The 15,423-nt window shown below is 43.5% G+C and overlaps 1 protein-coding gene across 1 annotated transcript in view; it reads right to left on the minus strand.

Moving 5' to 3' along the window:
* Positions 1 to 15,423, minus strand: part of piezo2b (piezo-type mechanosensitive ion channel component 2b) — a 141,405-nt gene that overhangs the window by 57,227 nt on the left and 68,755 nt on the right. The window contains exons 16-18 of the mRNA XM_080503219.1: positions 15,090 to 15,238; positions 12,084 to 12,257; positions 3,331 to 3,620 (exon numbers count right to left, since the gene is read on the minus strand). Of these exons, the coding sequence (XP_080359345.1) occupies positions 3,331 to 3,620; positions 12,084 to 12,257; positions 15,090 to 15,238 (613 nt within the window). The remainder of the gene's footprint in view (positions 1 to 3,330; positions 3,621 to 12,083; positions 12,258 to 15,089; positions 15,239 to 15,423) is intronic.

Genomic DNA, 15,423 nt, shown 5'->3' on the forward strand with positions numbered 1-15,423 from the left:
TCAATGTGAAGTAAAGGAATTGCCCCTAGGGGATCAATACAGCAGGATTAGTTGAGTTGAAACACAGGCTCACTCTGACGACCACTGTCTATGAGCACAGTCTGCAGTAGAGGCCTTCTACACAAGTTATCAAGCAAAATGTGACAACAGTCCAGAGATTTTGATCAACAATGGGTCACGACAGTGTTTCTGGTGTGAAGCAACATAAATTGCTATTCAAACAATGTCTCTTTGAAAAAGATCTTCACGCTTCAGTGAGACGAAGCATGTTCATGAATCACACACTGCATTCGTCACTACAACCTGGATCCACGGTGGAAGAGTCCGTCTGCAGGACTGACCTGAATTCACCAACACAGCCACTACAAGTACCAACCTTTAGAAGACATGCAGATTTATGTTTAATTTACATGCTTTCCAGAATAAATCAATGCATCTGGGTTTTATTCACCTTCTGTTCACAAGGACTCTTAGGAATCAAGGTTGTTCGTATTAACAAGGAAATTCTACACTGTTGAATTAATTACCTGAGTATGAGGACTTCACATATAGTTTTATATTCTCATGAAGGATATAAAACCTCCAGCTGTGCTGAGCTACAAAAGCCAGATTTTCTCAGGTCCTAATAGAGACCTCATTGTTTGTACTCAAAGGTCTGAGCAGCCCACTGCTCTCCATAAACCCAGAGGCTCTGCAGACGGGTGTTTTATCATCCACTTTATTTTCTGCATATGTAAAGTACAATTTAATTTAAGACCATCTTAAATGTTGGTATAAATATGCTAATGGTGCAGCTTCGGCTGGGCAGTGAAAGTGAGTACGAGTTGTGTCACAAATAAAATAACTAAAGATAAATCTTGTCAAAAATCTGCAAATAACAAAAGTTTGGTTTTTTTCACCTCCTAGCACAGTGGTTAATGACTGGCTGGAGAACCCAGGTGGGGGGGGGAGGAAATAAAGAAGGAATAAAGAGAGGAACGAGAGAGTGAGACAGTGAGGAAAGAGAGTTAATACGAATGAGTGACAGAGAGAAAGAGAGCAAAAGAGGGAAATAGAGACAGTGACAATGAGGGAAAGAGAGAGAGCAATAGAGAAGGAGAGGGATAAAGCCACAGTGTCGTTACAAACCAACATGTGATTTTCACCTGCAATGAGTTGAATGAATCACAGGAAAAGTTGCATGAATTTCAAACCTTTTTGAAGGAGGGAATATCAGTGATAACAGACACATGACTATCACAAGCTCCAGAAACTCAATATTTCACCTGGTGAACGTTCAGCGAATCAAGTGTGCAAATGGAGAGGAATTCATGTGAAGTCCAGATGAATTTGTCAACATTCTGCACAGATTTGTGCAACAATTCTGTGCAACCAGTTCAGTGTGATTCCAAGTGAAGACGGTCATGGATTTGCTTTGGAAGTTTTCCAACTTGTTGTTTCAGACCGGTCAGATTCAGGCTGTCGCGTTTCGCGGAAACATCATCTAAGTCTTATAAGTTTTAAGTGACTGGAACAAACATCATCAACAACTAAGTGGAGCAATAGAAATATCTTAAAGCAGCTTTTAGCTGTTTTGGTACTTTATTTATTTCTGTCTTTATGTATTTCCTTAAACTTTACTCGATGAAAATCAACTTGTTTTCCTTTTATTTTGGTTGGTATTTAAGAAGAATCACGGAGTCAATCCCAGCTAAGATTTTCACCTAAATGAGCAGAAACGTATTGAAGAGACAAACCACTTCATGCATTCATCAGTTCATATGGGAAAAGACTAAAAGAGATGAAAAAGATCTGAGTAACAACAGATCAGTCATGTTTCTCTGCAGTGTGCATGTTTAAAAGTGGAAGCAAAGTTTGATTCATCGCGATTAAAGCACATAAACTGCGAGATTACCTGATTGAGCAGCAGGGGTTCATTGGCATAGAAACATTATCATTGTCTCCTTCAAACACAATTATCATGTCAGTGTGTCGGCAGTCCAACTTGACCAGTGGTTCCTGATCTAAAGACCCCTGAAGGGACTCCAGAGTCGACATGCTGGTCAGAAATATCTTTTCAAGTCTGCTTTGTTCTGTACATTTCAAGCACCTGGTCTGGCGCTGTACAATTAGGCCGTCAACCATGAGTTTGTTTGGTCGAGACCATTGTTTCTGAGCGGTTCTAACTGGGCCCTCCTGCCTTGCTGCTCAGACCCTAAAGTAGAGAAGTGTATTTGTGCCATTAGTCGGTCAAGACTGAACCTCAAGTCTGAACGCCAGAGCTCACAAGAGGTTTGCACATTATGTTTTCTAAAACCTAGAGCAGACATGAACAGCTCACTGGGTCCTGGAGGAGTCCCACAGGGAGTGTCACCATGTCTCCGGTGTGGTGCTCCACACCTGAGGTCTGCTCTCCCTGAGGTCTGTATCTACCCGAGGTCTGCATCTACCCGAGGTCTGCATCTACCCGAGGTCTGCATCTACCCGAGGTCTGCATCTACCCGAGGTCTGCATGTACCCGAGGTCTGCATGTACCCGAGGTCTGTATGTACCCGAGGTCTGCATGTACCCGAGGTCTGCATGTACCCGAGGTCTGCATGTACCCGAGGTCTGCATGTACCCGAGGTCTGCATGTACCCGAGGTCTGTATGTACCCGAGGTCTGTATGTACCCGAGGTCTGTATGTACCCGAGGTCTGTATGTACCCGAGGTCTGTATGTACCCGAGGTCTGTATGTACCCGAGGTCTGTATGTACCCGAGGTCTGTATCTACCCGAGGTCTGTATGTACCCGAGGTCTGTATGTACCCGAGGTCTGTATGTACCCGAGGTCTGTATGTACCCGAGGTCTGTATGTACCCGAGGTCTGTATCTACCCGAGGTCTGTATGTACCCGAGGTCTGTATGTACCCGAGGTCTGTATCTACCCGAGGTCTGTATCCACCCGAGGTCTGTATCCACCCGAGGTCTGTATCCACCCGAGGTCTGTATGTACCCGAGGTCTGTATGTACCCGAGGTCTGTATGTACCCGAGGTCTGTATGTACCCGAGGTCTGTATCTACCCGAGGTCTGTATGTACCCGAGGTCTGTATGTACCCGAGGTCTGTATGTACCCGAGGTCTGTATGTACCCGAGGTCTGTATGTACCCGAGGTCTGTATGTACCCGAGGTCTGTATGTACCCGAGGTCTGTATGTACCCGAGGTCTGTATGTACCCGAGGTCTGTATGTACCCGAGGTCTGTATCTACCCGAGGTCTGTATCTACCCGAGGTCTGCATGTACCCGAGGTCTGTATCCACCCGAGGTCTGTATGTACCCGAGGTCTGTATGTACCCGAGGTCTGTATGTACCTGAGGTCTGCTCAGTGCTGGGCTCTGGCTCCGTCACTGCACTGCGGTGGCTCTCCTCAGTGCTGGACTGCCGATGGTCCGACAGACTTTTGGACTTCTCTCTGGTCACGTCGGTGTCGTCCATCACCACCACCAGAGCCTGGTCCTTCTTCTCCTTCTCCGTGTCTGTGCCCCACCCCCCCTGCTCCTCCTGGTCCTCCAGCTCCTCCTCCCTCCTGGACAGCGCCGTGTCCACAGAGCAGGCGCTGAGCATGGTGAGGTCGGCCAGGCTGCCATCCTGGTGCACCAGCCTGAAGACACCACAGCTAGTTATTACTGGACAGGACCCTGGTTGCACGCAGACACTCACACAAAACTCTATTCATATACTTATGAGGACTTTTAATGACTTTTCACATCTGGCTAAATGGTGTCAGGGACTCTTCTTTTGGTTTAAAATCCATTGTTGAATCTAGTAAAACTCAGGAAACACGTTTTCCCTATTTGATTTTGAATAGAAACAATCACCCTTTCTCCGAGTTATTTCATTTCCTTCCAATAACACTGTAAACTAGAGGAAACATCCTTCACTTTCAATTTAGATGCAGTAATCCAAAATTTAACACACATTCATAGGGGTGGACAAACCCAGAATTTTATGTGAAATTATTAGGAAAAAAAAATGTGTGGCAGAAAGCAGTAAAAAACTGAACAACAGATTGCTTCTGTGTATTAGGATGAAGAAACCCCCCATAGACCATCAACTACACTGAGCTTTCCCAGCATCCCACCTGGACCTCCAAATGTTTTCCACATTGTAAAATATAATTATTAGTGGCTGCTGAGCTTCAGAGAAGATCACAACATCAGGCACCTTGATCTACTATTATGAAATAATGGTCATTTTTTTTCTGGTTTAATAGTTAAAACTGTCTTTATTCAATTAGAAGGTTGCAGGTTTGATTCCCTACCTGTTTAAGTGTCCTTGAGTTAGATGCTAAACCTGCACCCAATGGAAGGACTAGGTGCCTTGTGTGATTGGATGAATGTGATTAACAAGATAAAGCGCTTTGGTGATTGCTCAAGTGGTGGAAAAATATCATACAAGTAAAATCCATTTACCTTTTATTGCACTAAAATCCATTAAATCTTTAAAATGTATTAATTAGGGCACTGCTCGCCCTGTCAAATATGATTTTTTTTTTTTTTTTTTTATAATTATAATGTGATTCTGAAATCTGTGTCTGGAATCAATTAGTGACTTTAGCAACTTTATCCAGAAGACGACTGGTTCTAGCTTGTGGAGCTCAAATCCCCTGTGTCCTCGAAACGCATCACAGCTCTGATTGAAGCTGGACGCTGCTATTGGGTTAAAGTGTTGAGTGACAGTATCATCAGCCAATCAGATTTTGATGTGTTATTGACTGAATGTCTTAGGGTCTTAGGGCCAGCAGAGTTCCGAGCACTGGCCTTGGTGTCGTCATTGAAATGAGCTTGACTGATTGGCCCATGGGCAGGTGGTGATGACGCTCTGTTATTATCTGCTATTCTGGAGTGATGGTGGCTAATTTAACAGCAAGATCGATAATGCGATAGTGGACCTGGTTCAGGGTCTTTATCAAGGTGCTGTTTGCAGAAGAAATTGAAATTATGAGTAGAAGAAGACCAACACCAGAAATGGATGAGCTAACTCAGACCAACAAAGACTTTGTGCAGTAGCTTGGCTGCTTTGTTTCGTTTTCCGCCTTTCCACTCATTCACCATGTGAAAGTGGAGGAGCTTCCTTGTTTGCTCTGGTCCCTGTTTTCCAAACACCCATATTAGAAGACTTTGGAACTCTACAGTGTAATAATAAAATGTTATAAACACGGTCTCTACCAAACAAATACACACGGAAGCTACATACGGCAGACGGCAGCGCTACTGCTGCTCTTAGTAGTATAAAACACTTTATATAAATTTAGAAGCGTATATATGTGAAATGCGAGTCCTTCGGCGCCATGTCCTCCTACCCCTCTGTTTAAAGTGTGCATCTGTAAAAGCTTTGTTTAGAGGGGTGAGGGGAGAAATGAGATGCAGCCTTAAAGTCCTAGTGAAATGAAAATTCGACCTCCAAAACACTCTGGCTGTCGCTACTAGGGACATTTTTTATGCTAACTGGTCCAAGGGTAAAATGTTAAAACACGGCAATCTGCGAGAAAATAGCAGATAAACAGCGCTATTTCCGCTGCTGGGCGGAGCTTCTGACAATAATAGAGTGACATCACTAGTTGTGCACACGCCCAAGTTGTGTTTACATTATGGAGGATCAGAGTTTTGACGACGAAGAGGCTGAATTTAACGATATTTCATCATCATCATCGGGCATTTCAAACCCAGTGATTGATGAAGACACAGAATGCTCGTTCTGCCATTGGTGACCCCGTTTTGAACACGTTTGAGGAAGCAGAAGACTGTTCGTCCTCGCCTCAGCAGCCGGCAGTTTTCACCGCGGCTTTGAGGCTCCTGACTTTTGGAAGAACGACCCGGCTTCCTGGATCATGTCGAAGCGCTTTTCCGACTGCGCGGAATCACCGAAGATGAGTCCAGGTATTACTTGATCGTCTACTAGCCGCCCGAGCTAGCGGCTCCCGCTAGCCGTGCTCCTTTTCTCCTCTCTGGTCTCTTCCAGGCTCAATCTTTCGTCAAGGCTCATAAAACGCTGACTATAACTTCAAAACACTGTAAAAACTTTGATATTTAAGAGGGAAACAACGCAAGCCAATGTAAACACAACAGATGGAGATCTGCACAACTCTTGACGTCACGCTCACGAAGAAGGATTCCCCCGACTTCCTCGGCTGGAGATTCAAAATTCAAATAACTTTGTTATGCGACAACAGTGGTGGGGCAGAGTCGGACGAACCTTACAAGTAGTAGCCCAGCTATCGTTTTTTGCAAAGTAGTGTTTTACATTTCACTAGGCCTTTAATCTACAAGTGATGGTGAAGTGCTAGTATTTTTTCTTTTTTTTTTTACCTTCTCTGAATTACATTGGTGCTGCTATTGGTACTTGGTGCTGTTTTTTGATTGTAAAGTGGTGTTTCCCATACACATTGACAGAGCGCGCCTGCATGACGGGTGTGTGCGAGACCCCGCCCCTCGTGCAAACCTGTTGGAAACACTGGAAGATGATCTGATGGCGAAGCTGCACAGTGGTGTCTTGATGTGTTGTGGTTGTTGGTGTGGATTAAGTACTGATGCATAGTAGTGGCCTTACGTTGGATTACGATTGTGTATTTACTGTAGGACATACTGTGTGGCGCTGGCTCTGACTGAAACACCACCGCACGCTATTGGTTACCCATAATCCATGTATACAGAAAACTGAACAATTTACAGAAATTAGAAACTCCTACACATCCAACTAATTTGATGATGCAAAAAAAAAAGTGCAATTTAAGGTGGAGTCCTTGATGTGAAGAGAAAGAGCTTCTGCACATCCGTCACTACTGTTTACACCCATCAGTCAGACATTATTCTGCACTGATGCTCATCTCTGAGTTTATTAGAGGGAAACTAGCTGGAACAGCACAGTGTTGTTAAAGAGCTGCTAAACCTACGAAAGATTATGACAAATCATCACTTCCGTTACCTGAGTCTTTGCTGCTAATGCTGAAGTTTAGCTAAATGCTAATGTAGTGTGGTGATGTGATAATTTCTTTTTGAAGAATCGGACCAGTTTTTCTCCAACAAAAAAAACCCAACTAGTCTAAATAACTAAATAATTGAATATTAACTCTATTATCTTATCATATTACTTTGTCTACAATTCATTTAAAGACGGATATCGAATTAGATTTTACTTGATAGATGGGTTACATTTTTCATTTCACATTGTGGTACAATTTACTGACATCAGTTTATTTCTATTATATTCCTGCAATGTGATTGTTTTTTTTAATTCTCATTTCATTTCTGCCCTTTTTTGCTCAAAGATAAGAATTAAAATAAGATGTCCTTTACTCTTCTGTTTAAACAAATTGTTCCGTTAATTTATAGTTGTGTATTTCTGTCATTTTAATATTGCTAATTATTTATTTTTTTCACCATTGCCTGTTGAGCTGCTTGGAAAGTTTTGTGAAAAGTTCAACTTTTTTCTAACCATCACAGCTTCGGTGGTCAATCCACCTTGTTAAATTTTTTTCTTTCTGTTGTGACTCTTGTAAAAAAAACATTTTGAATTGGAGTTTTTATTCGAGACCCTTAAAGCCCCGTTTCCACCGCAAAACCGTGGCGGAACGGAGCGATACGGCAATGCATAACCAGAGCCAAATCCGGTTCCCGTTTCCACCGCAGAAAGGAGCTTAAAACGTGACTTAAGAGCTCCGCAGATATGTGACATTACAACAGTCGTCTTAGCCTGGCGGCAGATCTAGATCTTATGAATCCTCTATTGTTGTTTACATCCTCCACTTTACACTTGTTGTTTAGTTAACTTTTATTTTTTGCAGCCGCAGAGCTGCAGCCGCAACTTCCGCGAATGCTCCGGCGACTTGCCCCGCACCCGAGCGCACCCTGGTTGGCTGCGGCACAGAGCTTGCGCTGGTGCACAGCTCCGGGACACCGGAGCCTTTAGCTTTCTGTTCAAACGCAGGAGCAGCCACTCCGGTGCTGATCGCACTCCTGCAGCCCCGCGCCGGAACACGGCTGCTCCGAGCGTCTCGTATCGCGTCCGCGGTCCGTTCCTGCAGCGGTGACGCAGCGGTGCTGACCGCGGTTGAACAGAACGCTGACCGCTGCTGCATCGCGTTTGAACAGAAACCACAGACGCAATGCAGAGACAGACCCGGAGCGCACACCCCCTGCTCAAACTCAGACCCGTTCCATGGTCCCGGGTACCCCGACGGGGGGGTAGCGAAAAAGCGACCGCCTTTGGAGCGGTTTGGAGCAGTTGTTTCCGCATTCCTGACATGAAAACGCGACCCGTAACGGACTATCCCTGCACTTTTTGTGCGGTGGAAACGGGGCTTTTGTCTGCAACCTGCGGCTCAAGAGCCATATGTGGCTCTATGGCCCTTCTGTAATGGATCCCTGAAGCTTTCAGAAAATTATACCAAAATAAACATTTTATGTTGGTTTCATTTTATTTAAACACGCAGTCATTTTCAAAATGACATTTAACACTTGGCTAAGAAGGGCTTTTAAAAAAAGACAAGTAAAATAGCTAAACATTTGAAAAATAGCTGAAAACAAGAAATTAGGGGAAGAAACTGTCAAAAACTAATTTAGGAAAAAAACAACCTAAAATGACAAGGATTTGCAAAAGAACAACACAAGCATAAATATGGGGGGCACACACTAAACTCATTTTAAAAAGTGCCAAAACAGCAAAAATTTCTAAATTGCGTAAAAAAAAAATAAATTTCAGAAAAAGAAGGATAAAATCTTTAAAATCAGGTACAAAAACAGCTGAAAATGTAATTAAATGTTTACCAACCGAAATCTGAATGGAAATTTCACTTATGCAACAGTTTGTGTTTGGATATCAAAATGATAAATGAAACTTTAAGCGCCATCGAACCTCTCAGTTTAAAGCTTCAACATGTTTTGCAGCGCCTGGTAAATTCGATTCGGTGGAAAGTGATAGAAACGGCTCTTTTGGTCATAAAGGTTGCAGACCTCTACCCTAAACTAGGGGGGGTGGATAAAATTAGAATTTGCATGTAACAGGTTTAAATTGACCTTATTTATATACAAATCACATATATAATATCATTTTTAGATTTTCAGGTTGCTACTGCCTGCTACTGGCCATATAAGGAAAACCGCGTTTTGGGCGAATTTCTCGAATTTTGCCACTTTTGAGATTTAATGGCTCAACAGTAACGTATCATATATTACATTCACACATTTGTCATGCTAATCAATGTTTTATTTGTTTATTTTAGGTAGTCTGAGAAGTAGCCAAGTTTTCAGAATATTTGCCACTGTGGGACGAAAGAGAACAATGCTAACACCAGAACAATTTGGCAACAACCTCAAGATAGTTTTGGGGAAAACAACTGACAGATCCACTGTTACCTTGACAGAATTCCGTGCCGCGATGGAAAGACTGTCTGTTCAGCCATTATAATCATTAATAATGTGCATGCTATTGATTTTTTTTTGGTGTGTTCTAGTATAAACCATACCTTTTAGTTCATAAATAAACAAAATAAAACAAGTAATCACTATATTTGTACACAATGTTGAGACAGAGTCATTGTCCATTATCATATATAGCTGAAAAAAGCGTGCAAAAGTGTGATATACGCAGTACATCAAAACATGCCAGTAGCAGGCAGTAGCAGAACCAAAATTGAAAATGCAGGTTACTTGTGTGTTTTATATATAAATAAGGTCAAAATAAACCTGTTACACGAAGGTTTTGGGAAAAAAGGTCATTTATCCACCCCCCCTACCTAAACAGTCGACGGACCAGCTGGAACTGAACCCGACATGTTCTGGTTCCTAATTTCACCTGAATTTCTCTTGGAGATTATTAAAGTATTTATCTATCTATCATCTTAGCACAGGCAAAGAAATCCACAATTCTACAGTTCTTTTTCAAACCCTTCTGTCCTCATAGGTATATAAATAGTGCAAACGCTCACACACACACATCGTCCAGGTCATTGACAATAGGATCCGATGCAAACGTTGGGATGGGAGTCATTTCTTTTCTTTCCGTTTCTCCGCTAACTGAACAGCAGAGCAAATGTTTCATCAGGCATTGTGGTCCAAAAGCAGTGCACATTCCTTCTGCATTCCTGAAACAATCCGTGGAGGTTTTTATAGTGTCTCTCCTTGCAGCAGATAAATAACAACCGAAGGGAAGCATTAACCCTTTCACGTCTGCTCAGGCAATGGAGACAAAGTTTGGGTTTGGCTTGCACGAACTGGCTGCATATCAAAGCAAGCATTTCTCCGTCCAGTGCTCACACTTACTTGCTCGGTTGATTGGGAATTTTTTCTTTGATGCTGCTCAGAACAATAAAGTTACACAGAAGTACAAAATAAACAGTGTGGAGATAAACTGACAAAGGAAGCCTGAAATCTAAACGCACGTCAAGAACGATCCATTTCGGCGCAATGGAATTTGCAAAAACTTGCCACTGGACCCAAGTGTTTTATGGGAGGAGGAAGGGTGATTTCTGGGAGGGAATGTGAGAAAAAAAAGAATTCCTGGAGGGTAAAACATGCTGGACTAAACAGTTGTCTATGCAAAAAAGACAGGTTGTCTTTGGAAAAGGTTCAAAGAAAAAAAAATCCAGACTGGAGGAGGCTTCAGGCAAAAACACAAAAACACACAAAGGCCAATCGTGTCACGTAGATAGAATACCTGAACACGTTCAGAGGATTGTCAATGTAAACACAATCATTGTCTTAAAGCACAGGGTGAAAGGACAGAGTCAGTATGGGGACGACAGGAGGAAGACGCCGACAGTCGGAGGTGAGGTGAGGCTGTGATGGATGCCACAGAAAGCGAGCAGATACCCACCTATTCATGATCAAATAGACACGCCCATTGACTTTAGCATGGCTGTGATGGAGGAGAGATGGCAGCGGGTCACAGAGGGAAGCAGAGGGAAGACGAGCTGAGCAAGCAGCCGTGAAAAGAGTCACAACAACACCACAGTGAAGCACGCACGCACGCACGCACGCACGCACGCACGCACGCACACACACACACACACACACACACACACACACACACACACACACACACACACACACACACACACACACACACACACACACACACACACACACACACACACACACACACACACACACACACACACACACACACACACACACACACACACCCACCCGAGGTCTAACATGCAAACACCAGTGTCACTGAGTGAAAGAGTGTAGAATGAAAAAGGTGGGGGAAAAAGGAGTCAAACTCGATTTAGTTCAGTGGCCATATTCAGCCCAATGTCATCTCGAGTGGGCCATAAAATAGTGCCTTAATAACCTTTAAATTTAAACTTTTGTATGCGATTATCCGTGATGAAAATGTCCATATTTTCACAAAACAAAACAATTGCTATGAGAAGATGACATGAAGCCAATAGTAATGAAACCTTGTGGTTCAAAATGCAGTGAAATATACAAAAAATGTACAATCGCCCCCCGTCAGCATGGCTTTAAGGCTAATGCTGGTTTGCTAGCATTTATGGCAGCATCACTGATTTCTCAGCATTGTGTTGTGTTGCTACTCTTAAGAAATGTGTTAAAAGAAATCACTGTTTTCTGAAATTGTTTTTACAGTTTACTTGTTGGCTTGGCGAACCTCTTGCAAGACCAAGGCCCAGAAACACTTCTGGTTTAGATTGTTTTTTAAACCATTAGAGGGATATCAACATACACAATAGACACATCATGAAAGACCGATGATGTTTTAATGAGCATTCACTGTGCGTTCATGTTCTGCAAAGGTCGTGAAAGATAGTAAAAAGAATAAGGAATGAAAACTGCATGGCTAAATCAGTAAGGAATGTGAAATGATTGACAGGGATGATTTTTTTTGCCAAAGATCAGAAGCATAAAAATTCAAGAAAAATGGTAAAACAAACAAAATAAACCCCAAAAAAAGCTGCAGATGCAGATGTAATGAAAAAAAAAGTCCCATAATATAGTTACTTCAATATTCAACAGTTTTGTATGTGTGTGTGCTGTTGTGCAGCTCTCCTGAGGGAGCAAGGTGCTGATTGGTCAGTCGGTCAGTCAAGGTGACGCCTCACCTGTAGATGGTGCTCTCCTCTTTGGCCACCACGGCCTGGAGGTCAGTGAGCTGCAGGAAGCGGTCGTGGAAGTAGTGCAGGTGTAGGATACAGACCAGCAGGAAGGAGGTGGGGATGAAGATCCTGGTGAAGAGCATGGGCACGGTGAAGCGCTCCAGGCCCAGGTCCTTCAGGCTGCAGCGCAAAACACACGAGAAGAGAAGGTCTGAGTTCCTCTTAATCGCCAAATCCAAACACCTCTTAACATCAACGGGGTGGAACCCTCAAGAAAAATATTCAATCATTTCTCTTCAGACTTTTTTCATAATATTAACAATTGTTATGTAAAAATCGATCATTAGATGACTTCTACTTAAGCAGAAAGCTTAAGTCGAAAGGGAAAGGACACTACAACCTGTATTTGCTGGGATTGGATAAATAGAGCGTAAATTATTATCAGTTTGTTCTTGCAGTCTGTCTGTTGGTGGTCTACCTGAACTGTTATCTTGCTGTTGTCATCAAATCTCTCCAATTCATTCTTTTAAATACAAGTGATTTCTTGTTTCCTGACTCATGGTATCAAAGTTACTTTGCTCCTCTGAATCAGTGAGCTTCTTCCATGTTTCTGCAGGTTTTCTATGAGGATTCAACACATTTAAGTAAACCAAAAATTCTAAGGTCTTGTATTGTGTGAATTGACTTTTATTTGACTTATATTTTCTAAAAGACGCTCAGAGGCCAGTTAATCGTGACCCTCAGGCTGTGCAATGTCCAGGTCTGAAGTCAGTGGCGGCACCAGAGATTTTTTTCCTGCTGGTGTTTTTGGGGAGCTCCATCATTCAGTGACGGTACTGTTGGGGATCTGTAGTTAACTTCCGACTGTTGCTCCAACAATATGCACACACCACGTCGTGCACGTAACAGTCGCACACACTGAAAAAGCTCCGCTATTTAAAACAACATGTTGCAACACAAAACGCAAGATATGTATCCAGAGTGATAAAGATGAAAGGTTTATCTGCCACTTAAACACACCACTGAATGTGAACTTTAGCAAGAATTTCACTGATGGAGCTTCAACAGCAGCAGGAAGCAAAACACATAGCAAGTTTTCATTTAGGCCTCACAAAGACACTGACTGCTGCCGGCAGTCACCAAAACATCCACTGAAAGAAAAATACACTGCTCAAAGAAATAAAGGGAACACTAAAATAACACACCCTAGATCTGAATGAATGAAATATTCCTATTAAATACTTTGTAAATCAAACTCATTAACCCATGGAGGTCTGGATTTGGAGTCACACTCAAAATTAAAGTGGAAAAACACTACAGGCTGATCCGACTTTGATGTAATGTCCTTAAAACAAGTCAAAATGAGGCTCAGTAGTGTGTGTGGCCTCCACGTGCCTGTAGGACCTCCCTACAATGCTCCTGATGAGGTGGACCATGGTCTCCTGAGGGATCTCCTCCCAGACCTGGACTAAAGCATCTGCCAACTCCTGGACAGTCTGTGGTGCAACGTAGCATTGGTGGGTGGAGCGAGTCATGATGTCCCAGATGTGTTCAACTGGATTCAGGTCTGGGACTGGGCGGGCCGGTCCGTAGCATCAATGCCTTCATCTTGCAGGAACTGCTGACACTCCAGCCACATGAGGTCCAGCATGGTCTTGCATTAGGAGGAACCCAGGGCCAACCGCACCAGCATATGGTCTCACAAGGGGTCTGAGGATCTCATCTCGGTACCTAATGGCAGTCAGGCTACCTCTGGCGAGCACATGGAGGGCTGTGCGGCCCCCCAGAGAAATGACCCCCCACACCATTACTGACCCACTGCCAAAGCGGTCATGCTGGAGGATGTTGCTGCAGCAGAACGTTCTCCACGGCGTCTCCAGACTCTGTCACGTCTGTCACATGTGCTCAGTGTGAACCTGCTTTCATCCGTGAAGATCACAGGGCACCAATGGCGAATTTGCCAAACATTCTGCACGGTGTTGGGCTGTAAGCACAACCCCCACCTGTGGACGTGGGGCCCTCATACCACCCTCATGGAGTCTGTTTCTGACCGTTTGAGCAGACACATGCATATTTGTGGCCTGCTGGAGGTCATTTTGCAGCTCTGCCAGCGCCTCCATGCTCTGGACACTACGGTGACAGACACAGCAAACCTTCTTGCCACAGCTCGTATTGATGTGCCATCCTGGATGAGCTGCACTACCTGAGCCACTTGTGTGGGTTGTAGACTCCGTCTCATGCTACCACTAGAGTGAAGCACCGCCAGCATTCAAAAGTGACCAAAACATCAACCAGAAAGCAGAGGAACTGAGAAGTGGTCTGTGGTCACCACCTGCAGAACCACTCCTTTATTGGGGGGGTCTTGCTAATTGCCTATAATTTCCACCTGTTGTCTATACCATTTGCACAACAGCATGTGAAACTGATTGTCAATCAGTGTTGCTTCCTAAGTGACAGTTTGATTTCACAGAAGTGTGATTGACTTCTGTGTGTTGTTTAAGTGTTCCCTTTATTTTTTTGAGCAGTGTATTTGGTTCAATGGATCTAATGACATTAATAAACACTGTATAGAGAGAACCAGGAGTCAGAATAAAACGATAGGTCGGTTGCTGTGGTTTAGAGTGAAGACATCAGTGATTTTGTCCTTTTTTTTTTTGCAAAAAGTTTTACTTCAGGGGCCACATACAGTCCAGTTTCATCTTAAGTGGGCTGGACCAAGTGATCTTAAGTGGGCTGGACCAGTAAAATATTGCTATAATAGTTTTTCCCAATTACTGTAATTGGATTAAACCATCTAGAATTTTCAAGATCAAACATTTACTCCAGAAATGTATTACAATGTCATATCAAGTACATGTTCCCAACAGACGCACACCCTGCAGCTTGCATTAGCACACTGCTCCTCTATATGGGAACATATAGAGGCGCACTACATGGGAACTGTGTGTGTGTGTGTGTGTGTGTGTGTGTGTGTGTGTGTGTGTGTGTGTGTGTGTGTGTGTGTGTCCTGACCGCTGCTTGTCCATGTGCAGTGCTCTTGACCAGAAGTTCTCGGAACCCGTGAACTGGAAGGTATAGACGAGAACAAGGACCAGCATGGTGTACATCACCACCGACATCCAGAAGTACTTCAGTATTCGCCTCCAGCGCTCGTAGTGCACCTACACAGAGGAGTGGAGCAATTACAATACCTGTGATTTCGCTGCTCGTGTAACATCTGGCATTAGCAGGCGAGAGCTTGTTAATTAAAGATGGTTCACAGGGGGCCTTTGGATCTAGGTGATTTTCCAGTTTGTTTGTGGCAGCGGTCATAAACAAGCGGAGAATATGTTTTTTTGTCATGAGC

The sequence above is a fragment of the Blennius ocellaris genome, assembly GCF_963422515.1.
Source record: "Blennius ocellaris genome assembly, chromosome: 10".
Taxonomy (NCBI): domain Eukaryota; kingdom Metazoa; phylum Chordata; class Actinopteri; order Blenniiformes; family Blenniidae; genus Blennius; species Blennius ocellaris.